The sequence below is a fragment of the Telopea speciosissima genome, chromosome 8 (genome assembly GCF_018873765.1).
Source record: "Telopea speciosissima isolate NSW1024214 ecotype Mountain lineage chromosome 8, Tspe_v1, whole genome shotgun sequence".
In the NCBI taxonomy this organism is placed as follows: Eukaryota; Viridiplantae; Streptophyta; class Magnoliopsida; order Proteales; family Proteaceae; genus Telopea; species Telopea speciosissima.
In genome coordinates this window covers 879,643-900,598 of record NC_057923.1, presented here as the reverse complement: position 1 = coordinate 900,598, position 20,956 = coordinate 879,643, and the positions used below count along the sequence as shown (strand labels likewise).

Below are 20,956 nucleotides of genomic sequence, written 5' to 3'. Positions count from 1 at the left end.
GGTGGACCATTGAGGAAGAAGGAGGGCAAGAGGGAGGAGTGGTGATAGTGATTTTGAGCCCAATATGAGAAGGCCCAGAAGGATGGAGGGATGGAGATGAGGAAGGCTATGGAGGAGAGTTGGGTCTGTGGAAGGCCCAAAAGAGATAGATGGGTGGTGGGTTTAAGGGCTCAAGGGTGGGCCAAGGATGGAGAGAACGGTGGTGGTAAGGGAAGTGAAGCCGGAACGAGGGGCTGGGTTCAATGGGCCGAGAATAGGAGGCCCAAACGAGGGGTTATTAAGGGACTGGCCAGGAAGGAAAGAATTAGTCGGTAAAACGGTATGCGAGGAAGATAGAGAGATAGAGGTGGGCCCCACACGTAGGTAATGAAGTGGAAGGGGTAAAATAGGGGGAGGGTAGAGATGGAATCGTAAGAAGACGAGACAAGCAGTGAAGGAAGAGGAACATGGATGGAAGGTGACGTGGGAGGTTGGAGAAAAGTGATGTCAGTGGAGGAGGCGGAGGTAAGGGGGCCTGGTCGGGTGATAGGTAGGGGAGAGGGGCAACGTTAGGTCTACAAAAGTGGCAGATTGATCGGTGTCAGAAGGGGGAACAATCGCTAGGTTAAGTGAAGGCGCATGAACCAACGGGTATGGGGGTGGAAGGAACCGACGGTAGAGAGGAGTGTCCGATGGGAGACTCGGGAACAAGTTTCTCTATGGGTCTGGGAGGTTTGCGATGTTGGCTGCATCATCAGCCCCGACTGGGTGAGGGGTGGAGGTTATCAATGGAAGGGTTGGGGTGGGGAGAAGGAGGGGGTAAAGGGAGGTGATGTGGTTTTAGGACCAGTTGGGGAAACCTGAAGAGGAAGGAAGCTCGATGAGTATAGGGGGTTTAGAGGCCGAGCTGGGAGGGGTCCCAGAGGCAGTAACGAGGAAGGGAGTTGTAGATGGGGCCAGACCTGAAGGGTGGGAACAACTTTGGTTAGTCGAATGACCAAATACCTTACATTAGCAGCATAGTGGAGGGAGCCACTCATAGTTGATAGGTTGAATGAAGGAGAAGCCTTCATCGTTTGAAGCTCCGATTGAAGATGGAGGGGCTTTAGTTGCCGATATCTTCACACAAATACTCGTGAATGCCAAGCAGTCCCTTTTTTTTGAGCAAGCATTGGAGTACGACGACTTTCCCACAACGGAGCCCACTATACTAAGGCCTTCTTTGAGTGTAGTGTAGAGGGACACCTAGCAAGGAGATCCAGACCGGGATGGAGCTAAGGTTGATGCGGTGGAGCTGCAGATAACGATCCTATTGGCATAATGGAATGGGCTTCTGACCGACAAGCCAAGGACCTCCTTTGTAGGCGTGAAGCTTATCTTCTTTGGATGAGAATTTGATTACGAAGAAGCCATTGTCTAATAGGTACCTTTCTACATACCCAGTTAACTTCCATTGCTTGGTTAGAGAGAGTTTGACTATGGGGAAGGGGGGACAAAGTGGAGGGAGAGACCATCTGGTCCATTCCCCAGAGATGAAGGGACAGAGAGAAGAGAGAGCTCCAAGCCACACTGGTGGGAGGAGGATGAGGTTGGCGGAGGGGCCGGGAAGGGGGAAGGGGGAAGGGGGGAGGGGGGAGGGGGGAGGAGGAGGGTTAGGGGGTAGTGGCACCACGGGAGGTTGTGGCTCCACAGAGAGGCAGCCAGACATTCTCCTTTTTTTTTGGTTCTCAAAGTCCTCTTCACCCTTGATTAACTAGGGTTTCATATATATATATATATATATATATATATATATATATATATATATCTTTTCTTCTTCATCGCTCCGATAACATGTTTTGAAATCAAAATATCACAAACAGAATCAGTAAAGAAGAAGAAGAAGGGAAGAGAAATGGAGGACGAAGAAGAAAACCAAGAGAGAAAGAGAGATAGATCGATTGGGAAGAAAAAGAGGCTCATAGTTTGGCTCATTCCACACAATCTTTAGTATCTTTAGTACTAGAACACATAATTCAAGTAAAACAACTTAAACAAGCATTAGGAATGAAAAGACACCAAATTATAAACAATTTCATAAATCGTACATCAAACATTATTTGTTACAAGAGTAACATATATCAGAGTCAACAATAGTACAATACAAGCAATGAGTCACCCGTATGCTCATCCTATTGTCCTAGACTAGTATTGAAACCAGTGGCGAACTGGATCTTATAGTCCTCACTCCTCAGCCATTGTGCAACAATTTATTATTTTTTAGTTTTTACGCTGTCACATCAAAAAATGCATGCGTTATTAGCTATTCTACATCATTTCATGCTCCTAAAATAATCATATAGCTATTTCCTATTTTCCCCTTATTCTTATATTTTTTATTAATTAAAAATAAATTTTAGAATTTTTTAGAAATAATGATACCATATTTTATCAAAAATAATAAAGGAATCAGACATGAATAGTCATTTTCAGTTTGAAATACAACAACAATAGTTTCATCAATTTTAAAGAATTTTCAAACCAAAACAGAAAATTTTCCCCTATTTTTCGAATAATGATACCATATTTCTAGAAATTAAAATAATTATTTTTCGGACAGAAAAAAGGGACTTTGTGAGGCCGTAGATCGGCTAAACATTGTCCAACATATATAAAAATGACCTCCAAACACTAGGAATTAACCCTACTTAAAAAAAAAAGAAAAAAAAAGAAAAAAAAAAAGAAAAGGTGTTAAGAGAATTATTTTTTTTCAGAAAATTTTAAAAACAGAAAATGAAATCCGACTCTGTGAAGTTATAGATCGGGCTACAATGTTTAACATATAATAAATTTAATGCCAACAACCAAATATTGATCCTATTGTTTTTTTTTTTTAAAAATTATTTTTGTGGAAAAGTGAGTTACATCCAACTTTGGATCTTGCCCAAATCTTGTTGTTGTGCAGCAAATCGTCGCTTCCACCACTGCGTTCCTCTACTGCCTAAGCACTAGTTCCAAGCTTGTATGGGAGAGATTTGGCCAAAAGTGCAAGAAAATAGGAATTTTGGAGTTATTTTGTTCAAGCCAGGCGAGGCTGACGAAATGGGTCGAAATTTCAACCCATTTCGTTCGAAACTATGTATATAACATAGGCATTGTAATGTTTCGGCCAAAACTTTTGTGAAACCAAATGTACTACCGAAATTTTGTATACTTTGTATATCGCATGTGGTTTGTTTCGTTACCAGTGGAAAAAAAAAAAAAAGCCAAGGTTTCGACAGAATCTCGCGAAACCTAGTACTATGGTTACAGCCCAAGCTCAGATCTTGTTCTGGATATACTGCCCTTCTTGTTTCAGCATAGCTCTTTAAGTATTCAAGCTGTTGAATCTGTTGATTGCTTGCTGGGATTCATAGGATTGTAGCTCAGGAACCTGGTCCGGGAATTTCGACTCCATATGTGTTGAATTGAGTGAGCTCCTACACTCAAAATGCCAACCAGTTTTCCGCCTCTGATTCAATTTTGAGGTAGCAGACGACCTCTCGATCCCTCCTCTTCTCAATATTTCTCTCTTTTATTCTCTTTTGCTTTTGTTTCCAAATTTACCACTTTCTTTACCTCTAATATTTTATTTTACTTCCAAGTCTACCCCTAAGCTATAAATCTTAATATCCATTGTGTCCTCTCTCCTTTACCTACCAAGTAAACCCTTGGAAAATTCTGCTTATTACAAGATTTCCACTTCCCCTTTGCAATCTTTGTTATATTTACCAGAACTACCATTTTCTCTCTACTTTTGGCTAATATACATTTGGGTGGGCCCATAGAGAACTCAAATAGCATTTTGTGGCCCGGGTCTCGCACTATGACCACTGTCAAATTTCACGCTGAGATTTATATTAAAAGGACAGTTGATTTATTTTCTTTTCTAGGACTGACTTGCATAGTGGAAGATAGCCAATCAAGTTGTCCTTCATGAGCAGCTGGTTATGTTTTCAGGTTTAATCAATATTGTAGCTTCATCAATGTTATGTGATAGACACATCCCACTAAATTCCAATGAGATTTCCATAGGATAGCTATCAGACCTGAAATTTAGGAGCGGTTCTGGTAAAGTAATTAATGAAAAAATTATAAGTGATTTAGGGGTGGCTCCGGTAGGTCGTAAGTTGTAGGAGAGTTGTATGAAGTGGTATGGACATTTGCAGTGGTGACCATTGAGTGCAGTCTAAGGAGTCATATGGTGCAGTTGGGAGGAGTTAGAAGACCAAGGGATAGATGGCAAATGTCTTGGGAAAAAGTGATAATACAAAATATGAATGGCTTCAGGTTGACAATAAACGCAGTAAGAAGGTGTAGTTTGGTTGAGTTTAGGTTCATCAGCATATCAATCCAGACCTCTATGAAGAAAGCTCATCACTTAAAGCATTAGGGTTAAGAGTTTTTTCCCCCCATCCATAAGTATTAGAGTTGAGTTATTTCTAGCCATGTTAAATGGTAGGTCATAAAAGGGTAAAAATAGTTAATAGAGCAGGATGGTGCCAAACTTGACCCAGCTGTTGTGAGTTGACTTCTTAAATGGAACCCATAGGGCATCATAGGTTGGTCCAATGGAACCCACAGTTACGTTGTCACATACTCACATGAAGAAAGAAGGGAGAGGGGGTGGATATTAATTGTTGGTCGTTTTGGTGTTTATTCTGGAGTTATTTGAAACTTCCACAGTAGAGATATCAGGGTCATCTCTTGGAATTTTAGCACAACTTTCTGTTTTGAGTAAAAAAATAAAGTTTTCTGGTTTGTTTATGATTCTGAATCAATTTTAGGCTTTCCTGGTCAGTTTTGGGGTGGTTTTATTTTGCCATGGTTCATCTTTAATATGATAGTAGGAATATTTCAAGGATCCAACATGAGAGTTTTGTTATAACAGATTAATAGTTATTTAGTCCTTTTATTTTTGCACTAGTTAATGAAGATTTGGCATTATGCTGATGGTTTGCCTCTCTTCCGAAATCACTTGGAGACATTATGCTTTCAAGGATCTGTTGCAGTACCAGACAAACAATAACAAATAACCAAGAAAAGAAAAAATTACAAGAAGAAGAAGGAAGGAGGAAGAAGAAGAGAACTGACAACAACAACAACCAACTCAGCCTTATCCCAACTTAATGGGGTCGGCTTCATGGATCCAAAAAAAAAAGAGAAAAAAAAAGAGAGACTAACAGATGAAAGGTGGCAAATGCAAAGAAGAAAGAGAGAATTAAGAGGAACTATGCACAGCCGAACAAGTCAGGAGAATCTTAGCTAAATGGGGTCTGATACATGGATTCTTGCTCTCCAATAGGCTCTATCCGAAGAAGAAGAGAACTGAGAAGAAGAGAAAAGAAGCTGTCGAGCAGGGAATGTCTTCAACACCACTGGTGGCAATATATTTATATCTAAACCTTTGACAAAGTTACAAAAATACCAATCTACGTAATTAACAACTAATAATTTTATTACCCATATAAACACAGAAGGCAGACCACAAAGATAATTACAAATAAGTCCCTGTGGCACATAAACAAACCTTAACAGGATCTTTGGAGGTGATTCTTGGAGACCTATTTTGTGCTCCTTTGGAGGCCTCTTCTTATCAAATTTCGTTAAATATTATGTTCATTTGGCAAATCCCTATTAATTGATCAGCAACAACTCTTTTTCCGTCTAAACCCTAGTTTCTCGTACTCCCCCTTGACCTACCCTTTCAAAATTCTTAGTCATCATCCCTGTAGCGTGGTTGCCAAATTATCAATATCCTTGTGCACCATCACAGCCACCTAAAGCTTATTCAACATGAATAGGTCTGCTTGAATCCAATCTCCCTTAAATTCCTGTTTTTTGGCTCAATCCTAATCCTAACTGAGAACCTTGTAAGTCTTTTTGTGAATTCCCAATTGTAACTGTAGTTATATCCTGAGGAGTGGGAGTTCTCCTTTTATTTTTTCTGCATCAATAAATTTTTTTTGCTTGATCCTGTACCATTTTATGTGCAACATGCTCAGGACTGCATTAGTAATATAGGTGCATTTGTATATGGCAGTTGTGTAGCTTTTCCTAGTGAAGACTGGGAGATTGCTGACTCAACATTGCAATTTTGGTATGCTTCTGGCTCCCAGTTTTTGTTTTCATCTTTTTCTTCATTTAATACAAAGTTGTATGTTTTTTATATTTCCTTTTCTCTTGGTTGAGTTAATTGTTATGTCTTTGTTATTGTGTTATTATTGTTGTTGTTGTCATGTCATTCTTAAGTTCAAAAGTGGTTTGTAGAAGTTCTAGTGCTCTTGCATAGTAGTAAATTAGAGTTTGAAAAGTGCCTCCCCTCTTTTGGAGATTTGATAATTTATCCTTGACTAACATTGGAGCTTTGAAACTTTTCGAACATATATCAAGCTACATGCATTGTAAACTTTCTTCTGGTGAATAACTTGTGGAGGATATTTCCCTTTGCCATTTCTTGGGGTTTGTGTGTCTGTGAATATGTGTGCCTTTTTTGAGGATATGCAGTTTTGTTGGATCTAGCATTAATTGGGTGTGTTTGGGAAAGGAATTAAGAGACTGACCGACTTTGTTTTGCTTCTCACCACACCGGGGGGGGGGGGGAGTAAAATTTTTTCTTGATAGGCAAAATAGAAAAAAAATTATTGATAATAAAGAGAAGGGAAGGGATTTGCAGTTGTATGTATAAATGTATCTGTAAGACATCAAAATCTACTAAGGTATACCATAGTTATCAAGGCGGGAAGGCGATCATGGTGTTGTAGAGGGCCAAAAATCAAGGCGGTAAGGCGCCCGCCTAGGCGTCCAAGGCGACCAAGGAGCATTGTCGCCATGGCGGCGCCTTGATAACTATGAGGTATACAATCCAGCAATTATGCGAAGTGAACTTATCTCTCAGCTCAAAGTCATGAATTCACCCTCTGAAATGCCCCCAAACTCTGAATTCATATGGCTACCAACCCATCTTAGGATATGTGAGCGAATAATAGCAATTATTCTCGGAACAACACCTTGATTTATTGTCAAAGATGCATCTATCTTTTCCTTCCATAATTCCAACGGAATTTCTTGGGGAATCAGCTTTCATACAATAAATTCAGTTGGGTTCAAGTCTGATATGGGCAAAAGTGAGAACTGTCTTCAACTGAGGATGGGAAACCCATACAACATCTCGTTCCCCTAAAATACTTACAGATTATGAAAGAAAAATTACAGTAAAAAGAAACTAATTTTTTGTATTCACATTCCCCCCTAAAAAGCTTCCAGATTATGAAAGAAACTAATTATTTGTTATTTTCATTTAAAACTACATATATAACACTTTTGTGGCTATTTTGAATCCCATATTCTGCAATACTTTCATAGCAAGCTCCTTATTGAGGGATAATGCCTAGGAAACACCTACTTTGGAGTGAGCTTTGGACCTCCACACCTAGGTCTTCCTGTGGGTGGTAACCCGAGCATTGAGAAGGTTTCTTGGAGATCAGAGAGTCAAGACAGAAACTATATTGCTCTTGGTGGTAGGATCACTATTATCAAGGTCACCATGGCCAATCTCCTAGTCTTCTATGTCTTTCTCTTTATGGCCCCTGCTAGTGTGTGTAAAACCCTAGAAAATCTTCAAAGAAGCTTCTTATGGGATCCCTCCAATGAGCATTGAGAGCATTTAGTTAGTTGGGAGCTGGTCTCTAAAGCACTTCAAGATGGAGGGCTTGGGTAGGCAATGTTCCTGGAATAAATGATTGTCTTTTCTCTAAGTGGTTGTGGAAATTTCCTATGGAGAAGGATAGCTTTTGGTATTTGGTGATAAAATCCAAATATGGGATGGATGATAATGGATGGGATTCAAGCATGATATTTTTTTTTTTTTTTTAACCCGAATATTACCTGGGACCCGGGGCAGCCCCTAGACTTTTATTAATATCCAAAAAGAATGAATGAATACAAGGGGGGGACATGCCACCTTACCCCTAACCCAAGAAATGATATAAACATAAGAATCTGGACACTACATTCTGAGGACAGGTAAACCTGACCTATCTTCCCGAAGGATACGCTGGAACTCTCCTTGAGGACAATTGTCCTGACCGAATGTGGTGGAGAACCCTACATCACAGGCGAGATTAGCCAGCCAGTCGGCAGCCCTAGTGCTCTCCCTATACGCAAATGCAATACAGGGCTTGACCAGCCCAATCAGCTCCAGGGATTCCTGAAGCCAGTACCAGCCCCTCCATAAATTGCACCTTTTGAGGCTAAACATGCGCACCGTGGAGCTGGAATCATAATTAACCACAACCCTAGAGAGGCCCAAGTCAAGACATAACTTCAACCCATCTCTCAAAGCCCTGAGCTCAGCAACAGAGTTCGTGCAGTGACCATAGATATTAGATAAGGCAGCCAGGACAACACCTTCCCTGTCCCTTATAACACCTCCCCCTCCACCTTCACCAGGGTTCCCCCTACACGCACCATCCACATTCAGCTTTACCGCCACAAAAGGCGGGCACCAAAACACCTGAAGGGGACAAGCCAGTCTAGGAGAGGTCCAAGATCCCAAGGGCACAAAGAATCTGCCTCCCTCTAACTGTGGACGTTCTTCCAAGCTTGGAGGGCAGCGGAAGGCTCCTCACCCAAGCCTTAATGCAGTCAACGATCCCCATAGCCGGCCTCGTCCTTTCCCCTTGCCTTCTGTTGCACCTCTCCTTCCACAGCTCCCAAACAATTAAAGAGGCCAAGCACCCAGTGATGTAGTCAGAGAGACTCCTGCAGCTAGTTGACTCATGCCAAAGCAAAAACCTGTTTCTAACATCTTGAGCATGTACAAACGGAATATAAAAAACCCCTGAAAAGAACCTCCACACCTTGGAAGCTGTCCCACCAGACAGTGGACTGTAGATTTACTCCTAGGACTGCCGCAACAATTGCATTTCGACGTCAGAGGAATACCAATAGCCATGATAGACTCATCCGTAGGTATCGATCCATTAAGGAGCTGCCAGGTGAAGAAGGCTATCTTGGTGGGCAAAGTCCGATTCCAAATCCATCTGGAGTAGGGAGCTTCCGCAGAACGACATCTCATCTCACTCCAGATAGACTTCATTGAGAAAAAACCATCACTTGAGGGAGTCCAAACAAGCCGGTCCTCATTAGCCAAGAGAGAATAGTTACCATGGATAATACCCTGCCTCATCCAATCAGAGTCAATTAGGCCTAAAACATTCTGGTCCCATGCTCCTTCCACCCCCAACACTTCCTTAACCCAAAGAGAGGTGTAGGCCTGGAGGGTGTTATCCACGTGATCAATCAAAGGCCCTATACCTATCCAATCATCCAGCCAGAGGAGAACATCACCTATTCCAATTAGCCACCTAGACCTTAACAGCAGAATATCCTTGCATGCTAAAGCATTTCTCCAAGATCTGGAACCCCCACCATTCGGCAAAACCAATGCAAGATGGCAGTTTTTCAAAAAAATCACTCCAAAGCAAATGGTCCGACATGACTCTTCATAGGCCCTTAAGCCTCAGGGAGAGGCCAACCTCCTCCAACATTCTGACCCCCAACCCTCCTTCCTCGTGAGGCCTGCACACCTTATTCCACCCCACCCAGTGCCTGCGTTTTCCCCACTTTGACTTGCCCTAGAGGAAATCTGCCAGAATGCCATAGATCTGACGAAAGACGGCTTTAGGGGGCTCTAAAGTAGCAAGCATATGGAGGGGAATGGAAGACAACACATGTCTTAAGAGGGTAATGCGCCCTCCTGAGGATAACAACTTACCTTTCCGCCCTGCCACCCTGCCTCTTAATTTGCCAACCAACTTATCAAAGAAGCAAATTTTCAGACGCCCTGTGTGAAGAGGGCCCCCCAGATAAGTTAGTGGGAGAGACCGCCTTGAGAACCCTGTAACCGCTCCCACCATACCAGCTCTGGCTCCCGAGACCTTGTCACCCAACATAAAGCAGCTTTTCTGCTTATTTACCAGCTGTCCCGAAAAACCCTCATATCTGCTAATGAATACGAGGATCTGCTTCAGTGTCCTGACAACACCTCAAGACTGTCCTTCTTGGGGATGAGCACTAGGTTAGCAGATGTGTAGCTTCTCGGGAGCTCCCCCCATTCAAAAATGTCTTTATTCGCTATCCAGACATCATGACCAAGCACATCCCAGCAGGCCGTAAAAAAATACCCTGAGAATCCATCCGGGCCCGGGGCACTGTCGCACGACAGTGAAAAAACCGCCATTTTCACCTCCTCCAGAGATGGCGGCACAAACAAAGAGATGTTGTCCTCCTCTGTTAGGACCCGGGAGATAAACGATAGCAACTCCTCATCCACGGTGCAACCCTGGGAAGCAAAGATCTCTAAGAAGTGACTCACCGCAATTGCCTACACCCCTTCCTGACCCGTGACCTAGGAACCATCACTGCTTTGATTTTGTGGATCTCCCCATGCTTTCTCCGAACATTGACCATAGAGTGGAAGAATTTGGTTTTCCTGTTTCCTTCCTTCAACCATGACACTCTGGACTTTTGCCTCCAGAATATCTCCTCCTCTCTCCAAGATCTTCCTCGCCTCCTCAAGGGCCTCAAAAGACTGAGGATCAACATTCTGGTTCGAAGCCTCTTCTACCCTGCTAATTGCTTCCTCTGCGTCCCTGACCTTTTGGTGGACATTACCAAACACCTCCTTGTTCCAAGTACGGAGAGAGCCCCGAAGGCGTTTAAGCTTTAAGAACAAAACCACGAGAGGAGAGCCAACAGCAGGAACCTCCCATTGACACTTCACAAACTCCTGAAAGCTCGGATGATGCAACCACATCTGCTGGAATTTAAAGCTAAAAGAGGAGCGGTTCTGGGAAGTAGAGCAAGAAAGCTATAGCGGCGCATGATCGGAGCAAACCCTGTTTAGATGAGCCACCTCACACCTGGGAAAAGCTGCCAACCAGGCCGAGTTAACCAGAAAGCGGTCTAGCTTGGCCAGAACCCTACCCACGCCACCCTGGTTGTAGGACTAGGTGGACATGTGACCCACATAGCCCGCATCAATGAGGCTGGCATTACTGACAAAGTCACCAAACTCATCCATAGACAACGAGCAGGCAGGTCTCCCGCCGCCTCAAGCATGATTCAAAGAGCCACTTTTGTATTTTTTTTTTAATTGGTGAATAAACAATCCATTACCAAAACCCGAAACCGGGGAGAGAAAAAAAAGGGTGGGGGGAGAGAAAAAAACTCAAGCCCTAGGAGAGAAGGGGCAGGAGACTAGAAGAGAGACAGGTAAGCCCCAGGAGACAACAATACACCTGTTCCTTGGGGAATCGATAATAGAACTATGGGGTAACATGTGAAGCTTGAAGCTGGCATCAAAATAGATGGTTTTCCAAATCATCTAGAGAGAGCGGGAGTTGGAGGTCCATCTGTGAAGATTCCTCTCCATCCAAATGTGGTAGATAACAACACTAAACACAAGTTTGCCTGTAGTATCACAAATACTATTGCCAGAGAAGGACATATCCAACCAAAGCCACTCCCTTGAGAAGGGTAAGAGTTCTTCTTCTACGGGGCCAACAGGTTTGAAGGGCTTTTTTTCCAAATAGAAGAGGCAAAAGGGCAAGAGAAGAAAAGATGGTCGATGTCCTCAAGACCATTCCAATATAGGATGCAAGAGGGGGAAACAAGTAGGTGACAGTGAAGAAGAAAGGATTGGGTGGGGAGGCGTTGGGTGAAGGCTCTCCTGATAGTAAAGCTATAATGGGGGATATGACCTTTAAACCAAACAAGGTTGCGCTAAGGGACTATGGGAGGTTGAAGTCTGACATAGTCCCAAGCTGAGCGGGAGCTAAAAAGGCCTGAGGAGGGGGCGACCCAGTATACCCGATATGAAAATGTAGGGTTTGGGGGGTGGGGGGGGGGAAGGGGAGAGAGGCCCAGACCTTGGAGAGACTAGGGGGAGGGGGATGGGGGGGGGGACTAGGACCTATAGGAGATGGTGGCAGAAACCGAGGCATCTTTAGGGACACCAGAGGAGTACACCGAACGGGTGCCTACCATGTTAAAGAGGACTTCTAAAGGATGCTAGTGCTCAAGCCAGAGGGATGTTGAAGTCCCATCAGCAAATTTGGAAATTCTAGCTCTTAGGGCTAAGGGGCGGTGGAGGATTTTTCACCAAACCCATGAAGAGTCAGAAGGTCGGAGGACTGTCCAAATGGAGTCTTTTTTGAGATGGTAGGAATATACGTAGTTGACCCAGATGGAGTCCTGCTTAGAGGATATTTTCCAAAGCAATTTGAGAATATCAGCCAAATTTCAGTCACAGATTCTGCGCAAACCCAGACCACCTTCAACTCTGGGAAGGCAGGTGGCCTTGCCCAGCTTGGGGGTGAAGAGATATTGGAGATTCCATACCTTTCCAAAGGAAAGCGCAGAAGTGAGATTCCATGGCTTTGATGGTGGATTTGGGGAGCCATAGATACGGCACCAGTATATATAGGTGGATTGGAGAACTGATCTTATCAACTCAACCCTCCCAGCATAGGAAAGAAGCTTACCCTTCTGAGTTGCAGCCTTTTATGGATGAGATCTAGCATGTGGGTACAATGATGGCCAGTCAGTCTAGCGGGGATCAATGGCAGGCTTAGGTACTTGACATGGAGAGATCCAAGGGAGGAGAAACTTGTAGGTTGGAGGAGAGTATCCTTCTCCGCATCAGAGACTCCCGAGAGGAAGATATGGGATTTTAGAAGGTTGATGTGGAGACCCGATAAGGGCTTGAAGAGATGGAGAGAGGACATAATGGAAGATATAGAGGAGCGGGGAGGCTTTAGAGAAGATCATGAGATCATTAACAAAAGCCAGATGGGTGAGATTGAGGGCTTTACATTTGGGGATGTGGGAAATTAGGAGTTGGTCAGTTTTGGACTGAATACTCCAGGAGATAACCTCGAGGGCAAGGGAGAAGAGGGCATCCTGAAAGAAGAGAAGAAACCGGTGGGGGATCCATTAACTAGGACTGAGAAGGAGGTGGTGGAGATGCAGGAGTGGATCCAGCGGATGAAGACAGGGGGGAAGGACATTTGGGATAGAACCTCAAGAAGGAAGTCCCAACAAGGGGAATCGAAGGCTTTATTAATGTCAATCTTCATGAGGGCGGTGGGGGAATGGGATTTATGGTCGAAACAACCGACAATTTCTGAGCAGAGGAGGATATTATCGGATATGCTTCTACCAGAAATGAAGGCTGATTGGTTGGGACTAAAGGGAGGGGACCACCAATATAAGGCAGTTGGCCAAAATTTTGGCAATGAACTTATAGAGAAGATTGCAAAGAGATATGAGCCTAAAATCAGACATAGAAGATGAACCATCCTTTTTAGGGATGAGGCAAAGAAAAGTCTGGCTGACTGTAATGATTTGGCTGGGATTGAAGAAGAAGCTGCGGATAGCTTTGATGAGGTCCTCTTTAATGATATCACAGTAAGCTGAGAAGAATCCCATACTGAACCCATCGGGGCTGGGGGAATGGTTGGATTTATGGGAGAGTCCAGCTTTAAGAATTTCCTCATCAGAGGGGATGGATTGGAGAGGGGTGAGAAGGGAAGGGGGAAAGAATTTATTAAGGAGATCTGGAGGGAGGGGGGGGGGGCGGAAAAGAGAGGAAAAGAAGGAGACGGTTTCAGATTTAATATCATCAACCGAGAGGAGACGGGCTCCATCTTGGTCAAGGAGCATGGCGATTGAGTTGGAATTGGAACAGGCTTTGAGGGAGCGGTGAAAGAAAGCCGAGTTGGAGTTACCAAGCTCAAGCCATTTTGATTGAGGGTCTTTGGGTAAAACATTGTTGAAGGGTTTGTGTGGAAAAATCCTAGGGAAATCAGAAGCTTATATTGACTTAAATTGAGTGACATTATCTTGGGAAACCAGATGGAAATTTTGTTATAAAAAATTGATATAAAAGAGGAATGTGAACTCAAAATTGATGTGGCTTGAAATGGTACAGAGGGTAATTTGGGAAGTGCTCTGTATAATATAATGACGAACATGTATCTTTCTGTTATCACATATGTGTCATAGTTGTTTGTAGCGGTATTTATGTCCTGTTCTGTTATTACCTTATGACATAATTTCATTTTTGTATTTTTTTACTTTCTCTGTGTGATGTGCAAGATTAATCCATGGTGTTTTATAAGACCTAAAAATGAGTTTCATGAGACTTCATATGTCTCACTAACATCCTAAATAAGAATATAATCACTGTGCGATTGTTTTTTGTTTTTATCTTACAGGTGTAGTCTAGCCAGCTATATTCTTGGCCTTGATACAGACAAGGGAAATAGTAGAAAAACTGTGGAAGATGTGTTTTTCCCTGTATTTTCAGCCCTACTTGATGCACTTTTGTTGCGTGCTCAGGTTTTTCTCCGCCTTTTACACCATATTCTCCGCGTGCGGATACTGGTTGTGCCTAGCCTGAATATTATTTAGTGCTTTCTGTTGGTTTGTCTCTTGCAACACTCTGAGTGCGAATACTGGTTGTGCCTAGTCTGAATATTCTTTAGTGCTTTCTGTTGGTTTGTCGCTTGTAAATGCTGCCAGTATATAACTAGTAATATTGAAGGGCCAATTATGTCTGAAGTTGAGTGAATTGATGCTCACTGACTCATGTTTCTGTTCTGTATGTGTCTAAGACTGGCACACACCACTCAGTTTTTTAAGTGTGATTTATGTATTTAAAAAATGAAAATCACCTCCTTACATGTTAGGGCTTATAGATGTTATGTGTTCAGTTGATTTGGAATCTATAATTTAGTATTTGCATGAAAAGCATATGGAAAATAATGGACGAAATTAATGTGGTTGTTGTTGTCATCATTTTTAAAAGCATGCTAGGTGTAACTGTGTGAGTCTTGTGGTGCACTTCTGGCAAAGCATTCACAAGATGCCCCAAGGTGCAAGCATGATTCAGAGTCAATTAATCATTAGTATTGGACTTTGGATTCAGGCCAATCTGCACTGGCTGGACATGGCTGCCTGACAATTAGTCCTGTGTCAGTTGGCAGTGTAACTGAAAAAAGGGTATCATAGTACATGCATGTGGAATGTCCATTTACCTGTGGCATTCCCTTCTTTTTGCAGAAACATGGGGGTTTTGCTCATAATTTAATGACATGCATTTATCATAATTGTAATGTCCCAAACCCAGATTGGGTCTTAGGCACCACTCTCACGAGTGCCGACGTAGTCGGTCACAATCTTATATGTAAAAGCAATAAATAAATTCCAGTCGTGCATACAACACAGCAGAAGCTTAGATATTAGGTATCAGTTCAAGTCAAATATATACACTGGTGGCAGCTATCTACAAATGTGTACAATAAAAATCCTGTATTTGTCATCCATGCAGTTACATACAACTCACAAAACACTGTTCATTCATTCAACAACAACATTACACATTCTGGGATAACATTGTTCTTAAAATATCCCTCAGACTCTGAAATCCTAACACCACTCTCAGTTCAAAATCTCCGGAGCTGTGTAAGCCTTCTCATGTGTCTCTTCATCTTAAAACATCAACATATAGGGGGTTGAGCTAATGCCCAATGAGGTGTACATAGTCATATACATGCAATAATTCATGAGCACAGTAAATGAAATAGAAGCAGAGACAAGGTTCAAGAAATCGGTTTCGACATTGGTTTCGACCTGTCCGAAACCGAGATATGGTCGAACTTGGTTGAAACCAGGGATTGGTTGAAACCAGGGATTTTTTCCCAGCCAACTCGAGTTGGTGGTTTCGAGGCTTAGAAATGTTTTATTTTGCTCTGGTTTTTTTCAATACAACCTATTTTTGACATTCTAAACACAATGGATGAACTATTTTCACAAAAAAAAAAAAAAAAAACCTCAAAATGGTACTTGTGGTTATTGACCCAAGTTTACTAGTATACGCAGTGTACTAAGAATCATTGTTGTCAAAGGAGGCACTTATTTGTGCAAAATATCATTTAAGTATTTACTTAAGATATTATTCATAAATTAGCAAATACTCCCTATTTGAATCCAATAAAAATAGTTAAAAAGTCAAATTCCAAAAGGATAAAAAGTCAACCTCCCAGTTTAAGAACAAAAATTGGATTTTCGCTGGTTGGTGCAATTTTCAACTTTTAAATGCTGGGGGTTTTCTGAAATCTATAAATTCCATAAATCTTAATATTGTAAAACATTGCTAAAAACCAAAAGTGCGGGAAAATATTAATTTGTTTTAATGTCTAAAAAAATATTTTCATTTAGAGTGATTTTGACAGCATTCGTGCACACCAAATTAAGTTTGACCGAAACATAACTCCCTCAATATAAATCAGATTTAAGCAATCTTGGATTTGTTGGAAAGCTTTCCAAGAATTAGATTTAAGCAATCTAGGATTTGTTGGATCAGTGGGGTGGATCAACGTCTGGCGTAACATCTCGCTAGATTATTTGTCTACTCCATGTATATCTAGTCACCAGGAGCACTGGGGAGGAAAAACTTTAGATTAAAAACATCTTACTAGGCCTGCCTACTCCATGTATCTAGTCATTAGGATCACTGGGGAGGGCAAGCTCTAGTGTCATGTAGGCCATGTCTTTGCCTTATTCCAATCACCATGAGCACTGGGATGGACACAGACCCACTTCCTTTTTCTTTAAGGCCCTTATCCAGTACGTATCTACCTACTGGAGAGGGTTGGTAGCCACAAGGTTGTTCAATTTACACATCACCATCAATCATATCACATTTGCTTTTCTTTCATTCATTCTTTTGCATCTCTTTTCATTTTTTCTCTCTCTTCCATTCTATGATTCTATCTTCCCTTTCCTTTTTCATTCATCATATAACATTCCCATAAAGCTCATAAGACATTCCATAGCATAGTCCACATCATACATTAAGAGATTATATCACATTCCAATATACTTGGTATTTTAACATTTCATATGACATCACTTAGCATACATAACCAAGTATTCATGTACTATATTTATAATCATTCAAAACAGTAAATTCATGAACATTCATTTTACTTATATATCATAACTACATTTGCTTTCATATATTATAGATATATTCAATCACATAACTTAGCCGTGAACCCTCGCAATAAAATGCATGAACATTCCTTCATTGGTTAAAGTATCATTTCATTTCTAGCATGCATATTTTTTCTTTCGACCTTAGTATAGTACACATTATAAACATTTACATTGTCTCCTACCATTCGTTTTTAACCATTAAATTCGTAGACCATATACTCAAGCATCATGTAATATAGCACAACATAACTCACACACTATATACATGTTCCCTCACCTTTATGTCTCTTATGCTTGACTCAACTTAAACCCGAAGTATGTGTATTCTCCAATGGTTTCAGCAGCTCTAATACCCAATTCCCATTTTTAATTTAAAGCATATCCCTTCAAATGTAATAACAAACCAAATCAACTAAGTGACCAACTCTCTAAAATCCAAGCATTCTCAATTAAAATCTGATTTTATACTTTAAAAATTCAACTCAGATTTGATTCCAGCTCCCTATTTCCTCTTTTTAATCTCTTAAACACAAATACAACCCTCTTTTAATCAACTTTCTCTTCAGATGACAGTGGTGCAGCACCTCAAGAACCCAGATTTTCCTTTAATTTCACATAATCACAGCAACTCAATTCCAAAATCCCAGCTTTAATTAAAGAAAACCTTCAACCAAATACCCATACCATTTCAATTACATGCCAATCTCTCAACATTTAATATCTAACTTCTACTTCAAAGAGTAATCTAATTTGTACTAACCTTTATAATTGGTTTCAAACTCAGCTCAGTTCCCTTCTTAATTTCTTAATGAACCTAGCTGTTCCTTCTTCTAATCACATAGGTCCTCTGAAATCTTGAGATTCAGCAGCCCAGAAATTAATGTCAAATTTGATTCACTCACTCACATCAGCATCTACTTCTTCTTTTCCTTTGTTTCCAAGTACTCCATCAGAAGCCCAACCAAACTAACTTAGTTGTCTAAGGATTTCTTCAACCCAAACTCTAATCCCCAAACATGTGAACACCACAGAAACCCAGATTTTGATTTTCACATACCTTAGAAACTTAGTTTAACTCTGAATTCCAGCTTCCTATCTTCTTCTCCCCAATTCTAGAACCCAATTGAATCCTTCTTTCAGCCCCAATTTCTCTTCAATTTTGACTGATTCAGCATCTCAAATTCACAGATTTTCATTTAGTTTTTGTAAGGACACAACAACCATTAGCTTAATTCTCACCTTCTCTTCTTTTCTTCGAAGTCTGAATCAGTTTTGTTTCCGAAGGGGCGGGGGAGTAATGGAAGACCTGTTGTATTCATAGTTGTCATGGCATCACCATGGCGACATATCACTGGAGAAGTGGGCATATCTACCACCGATATGGATGATGTAAGAATATCAACCGATATGGCTTCCATGTTGTCGCCATGACACCGCCATGGACGCCATACCACGGCATATGGCCATATCGGGCGACATGGTTGTTTCAAATTATAAAACTTAATTTTTTAACAATAATTTTTTTTAATCATTTTTTATTTTAATGCTTTTTTCCTTAACATAAAAAAAATAAAAAAAATTCAAACAGAAAACACTAATACACTATTGACTAATACACAATCACATATTCACATTAGCAAATTTTTTTTTTTTTTTCCAGATGGGTTGTTTATTAGCTTTATTCACTCAATATAAATTACGTTCTTGTAATTGTTTTTTTGTTTTGTTACTTTTGTAGTCAGTTTCATATGAATCATATCTCAATTCTCATGATTTTTCAACTTTATTATCAGCAAGACTATTACTATCAATTATTTGATAATCCATGATTTCATATACACTAATGGATATTTCACTTTCATGAATTAAACCATAGTAGATTAGTAGTACACTTTCATGTTAATGTTTGATGTTATAGGGTATATATTATAGCATACTAAATGACATTAAAAATAGAGAAAATAAAAAATAAAACATGGTCGATATGATCGCCATGGTAACACCATGGCGGGCGACATGTCGCCCCTCCACCGACTTGGATCGTTGTGACGACGTGACAACTATGGTTGTATTACGTGCAATACTGAGAAAATGTAACATAAGATAGAGTAAATGTCTACCTCACTTTAAATATTTTACACAATCTTTGTGACGTATTCTATAGTTTTTGCTAATGATTTTTTTACCTCTATACTCCCCCCCCCCCAAAGAAAAAATAAAAAATGACCGAGGGCATATGTTTGACAGGTGGATGAGTCTACGTTCAGTGAAGAGAATGAAACTCCTGACTTGCCAGATGGCCTTACATATTTTAGAATGAATCTGGCTGAGGTCTTTGTCGATATTTGTCAGCTTTTAGGTTCTGCTGCTTTTGTGCAAAAGGTGCATGTTACTTCGAAAATAGAATCGATCTTGTTGACTTCTTTTGTGTAATATATTTTGATAAATTTCTTTATTAGAATTGATCTTGTTGACTTCTTTTGTATACAATATTTTGATAAATTTCTTTATTGCTACTATATCTGTAACAAATGGTACCAATTTGCTTCTTAAATTGATCCTTATTATTAGATTAAATTTGAGATTAACTTAATTTAATTCCTCAAGCTGAAGCCACTACTCTTTTGTTTTGATGTTTAAAAAAATATTTTCATTCAAAACGATTTTGACAGCACTCGCACACACCAAATAAGGTTTGATTGAAACATAATTCCTTGAATTTAAATTAGATTTAAGCAATCTTGGATTTATTGGAAAGCTTTACAACTAAGCTTTCAAACAAATTCATGATTGCTTAAATCTGATTTATATTGAAGGAGTTATGTTTCGGTCAAACCTAATTTGGTGTGCGTGAATGCTTTAAAAAACATTCTGAATAAAAAGATTTTTTTAGACATCAAAACAAATGAAAATTTTACTGCACTTTTGGTTTTTAATAATGTTTTACATATTAAGATTTATGAAATCTATAGATTTAAGAAAAACCCCAGCATCTAAAAGTTGAAAATTGCACCTACCGCGGAAAATCCAGTTTTTGTTCTTGACCTAGGGGGTTGACTTTTATCCTTTTTGAATTTGCTTTTTTAACTATTTGTATTGGATTCAAATAAGGGGGTTTAACAAATATAAAATGATTTACTTAAATGATGTTAGGCATAAATAAGTGTCTGTCCTGGTTTCTGGCATAAGTAAGTGCCTGTCTTGCTTTTTGGCATAAATAAGTTTTTTTATACCAAGGTTTGCATAAATAAGTGTTTGTATACCAAGATTTCACACTGAGATGACTGAGATCTCATCTCGGCCGAGACACTGTATTTCTCCATTTCGCCTTCAATCTCTTCTCGGTTTTTGAAAAAACCGAGATATTACCGAGATCTCGGCAAGTTCTTGAACTATGGGAATGACATGCATAACTTAGGACTAGTAACAAGTATGACTTTGAATAGAGCTAATTGAAGAAAAATGATCCATGTAGCCACCCCCATTTAGTTGGGATATGGCTGAGTTGAGTTGTATATTTTTTTTTGCAAAACTTCCGCACAAGTATGGGTTTTCTTCCATAGCAACAGCTGCCTAGCGCAGTTGGTGAGCTGTAGTGCGCTTCATGCCAATGCTCACCCGGAGGTCTCGAGTTCAATCCTAACTTGAGACCTCCTGGCTGTTACCTCCCCCTTTAAATGTGTCTGAACTGCAGAGGACATTTTTGAGTGTTTCTGATTTTTCTTAGTCTATAGCCACATCAAAAGAATTAACAAAACCTATCTGGAGGGGAGAACCACAGCATATTTTTGAGTGTTTCTGCATCTTTAAATCATTGTCTTCTATTTACTGGTATTTCTTGTGCTTGCAGTTCTGAATTTAATTTATATTCTCTAACAATCTTCTTTCTTTC

General features: G+C 40.5%; 1 protein-coding gene across 7 annotated transcripts in view; it reads left to right on the top strand.

The window, feature by feature from the left end:
* LOC122671474 (importin-13) overlaps positions 1 to 20,956 on the top strand; it is a 144,508-nt gene that overhangs the window by 42,715 nt on the left and 80,837 nt on the right. For all 7 annotated transcript variants that reach the window (XR_006334351.1, XR_006334350.1, XR_006334352.1 and 4 more), the window contains exons 9-11: positions 6,041 to 6,097; positions 14,280 to 14,403; positions 19,312 to 19,446. Coding sequence is in view for 4 of the 7 variants with exons in the window: in XM_043868706.1 (XP_043724641.1) it covers positions 6,041 to 6,097; positions 14,280 to 14,403; positions 19,312 to 19,446 (316 nt within the window). In the remaining 3 variants the exon portion in view is untranslated. The remainder of the gene's footprint in view (positions 1 to 6,040; positions 6,098 to 14,279; positions 14,404 to 19,311; positions 19,447 to 20,956) is intronic.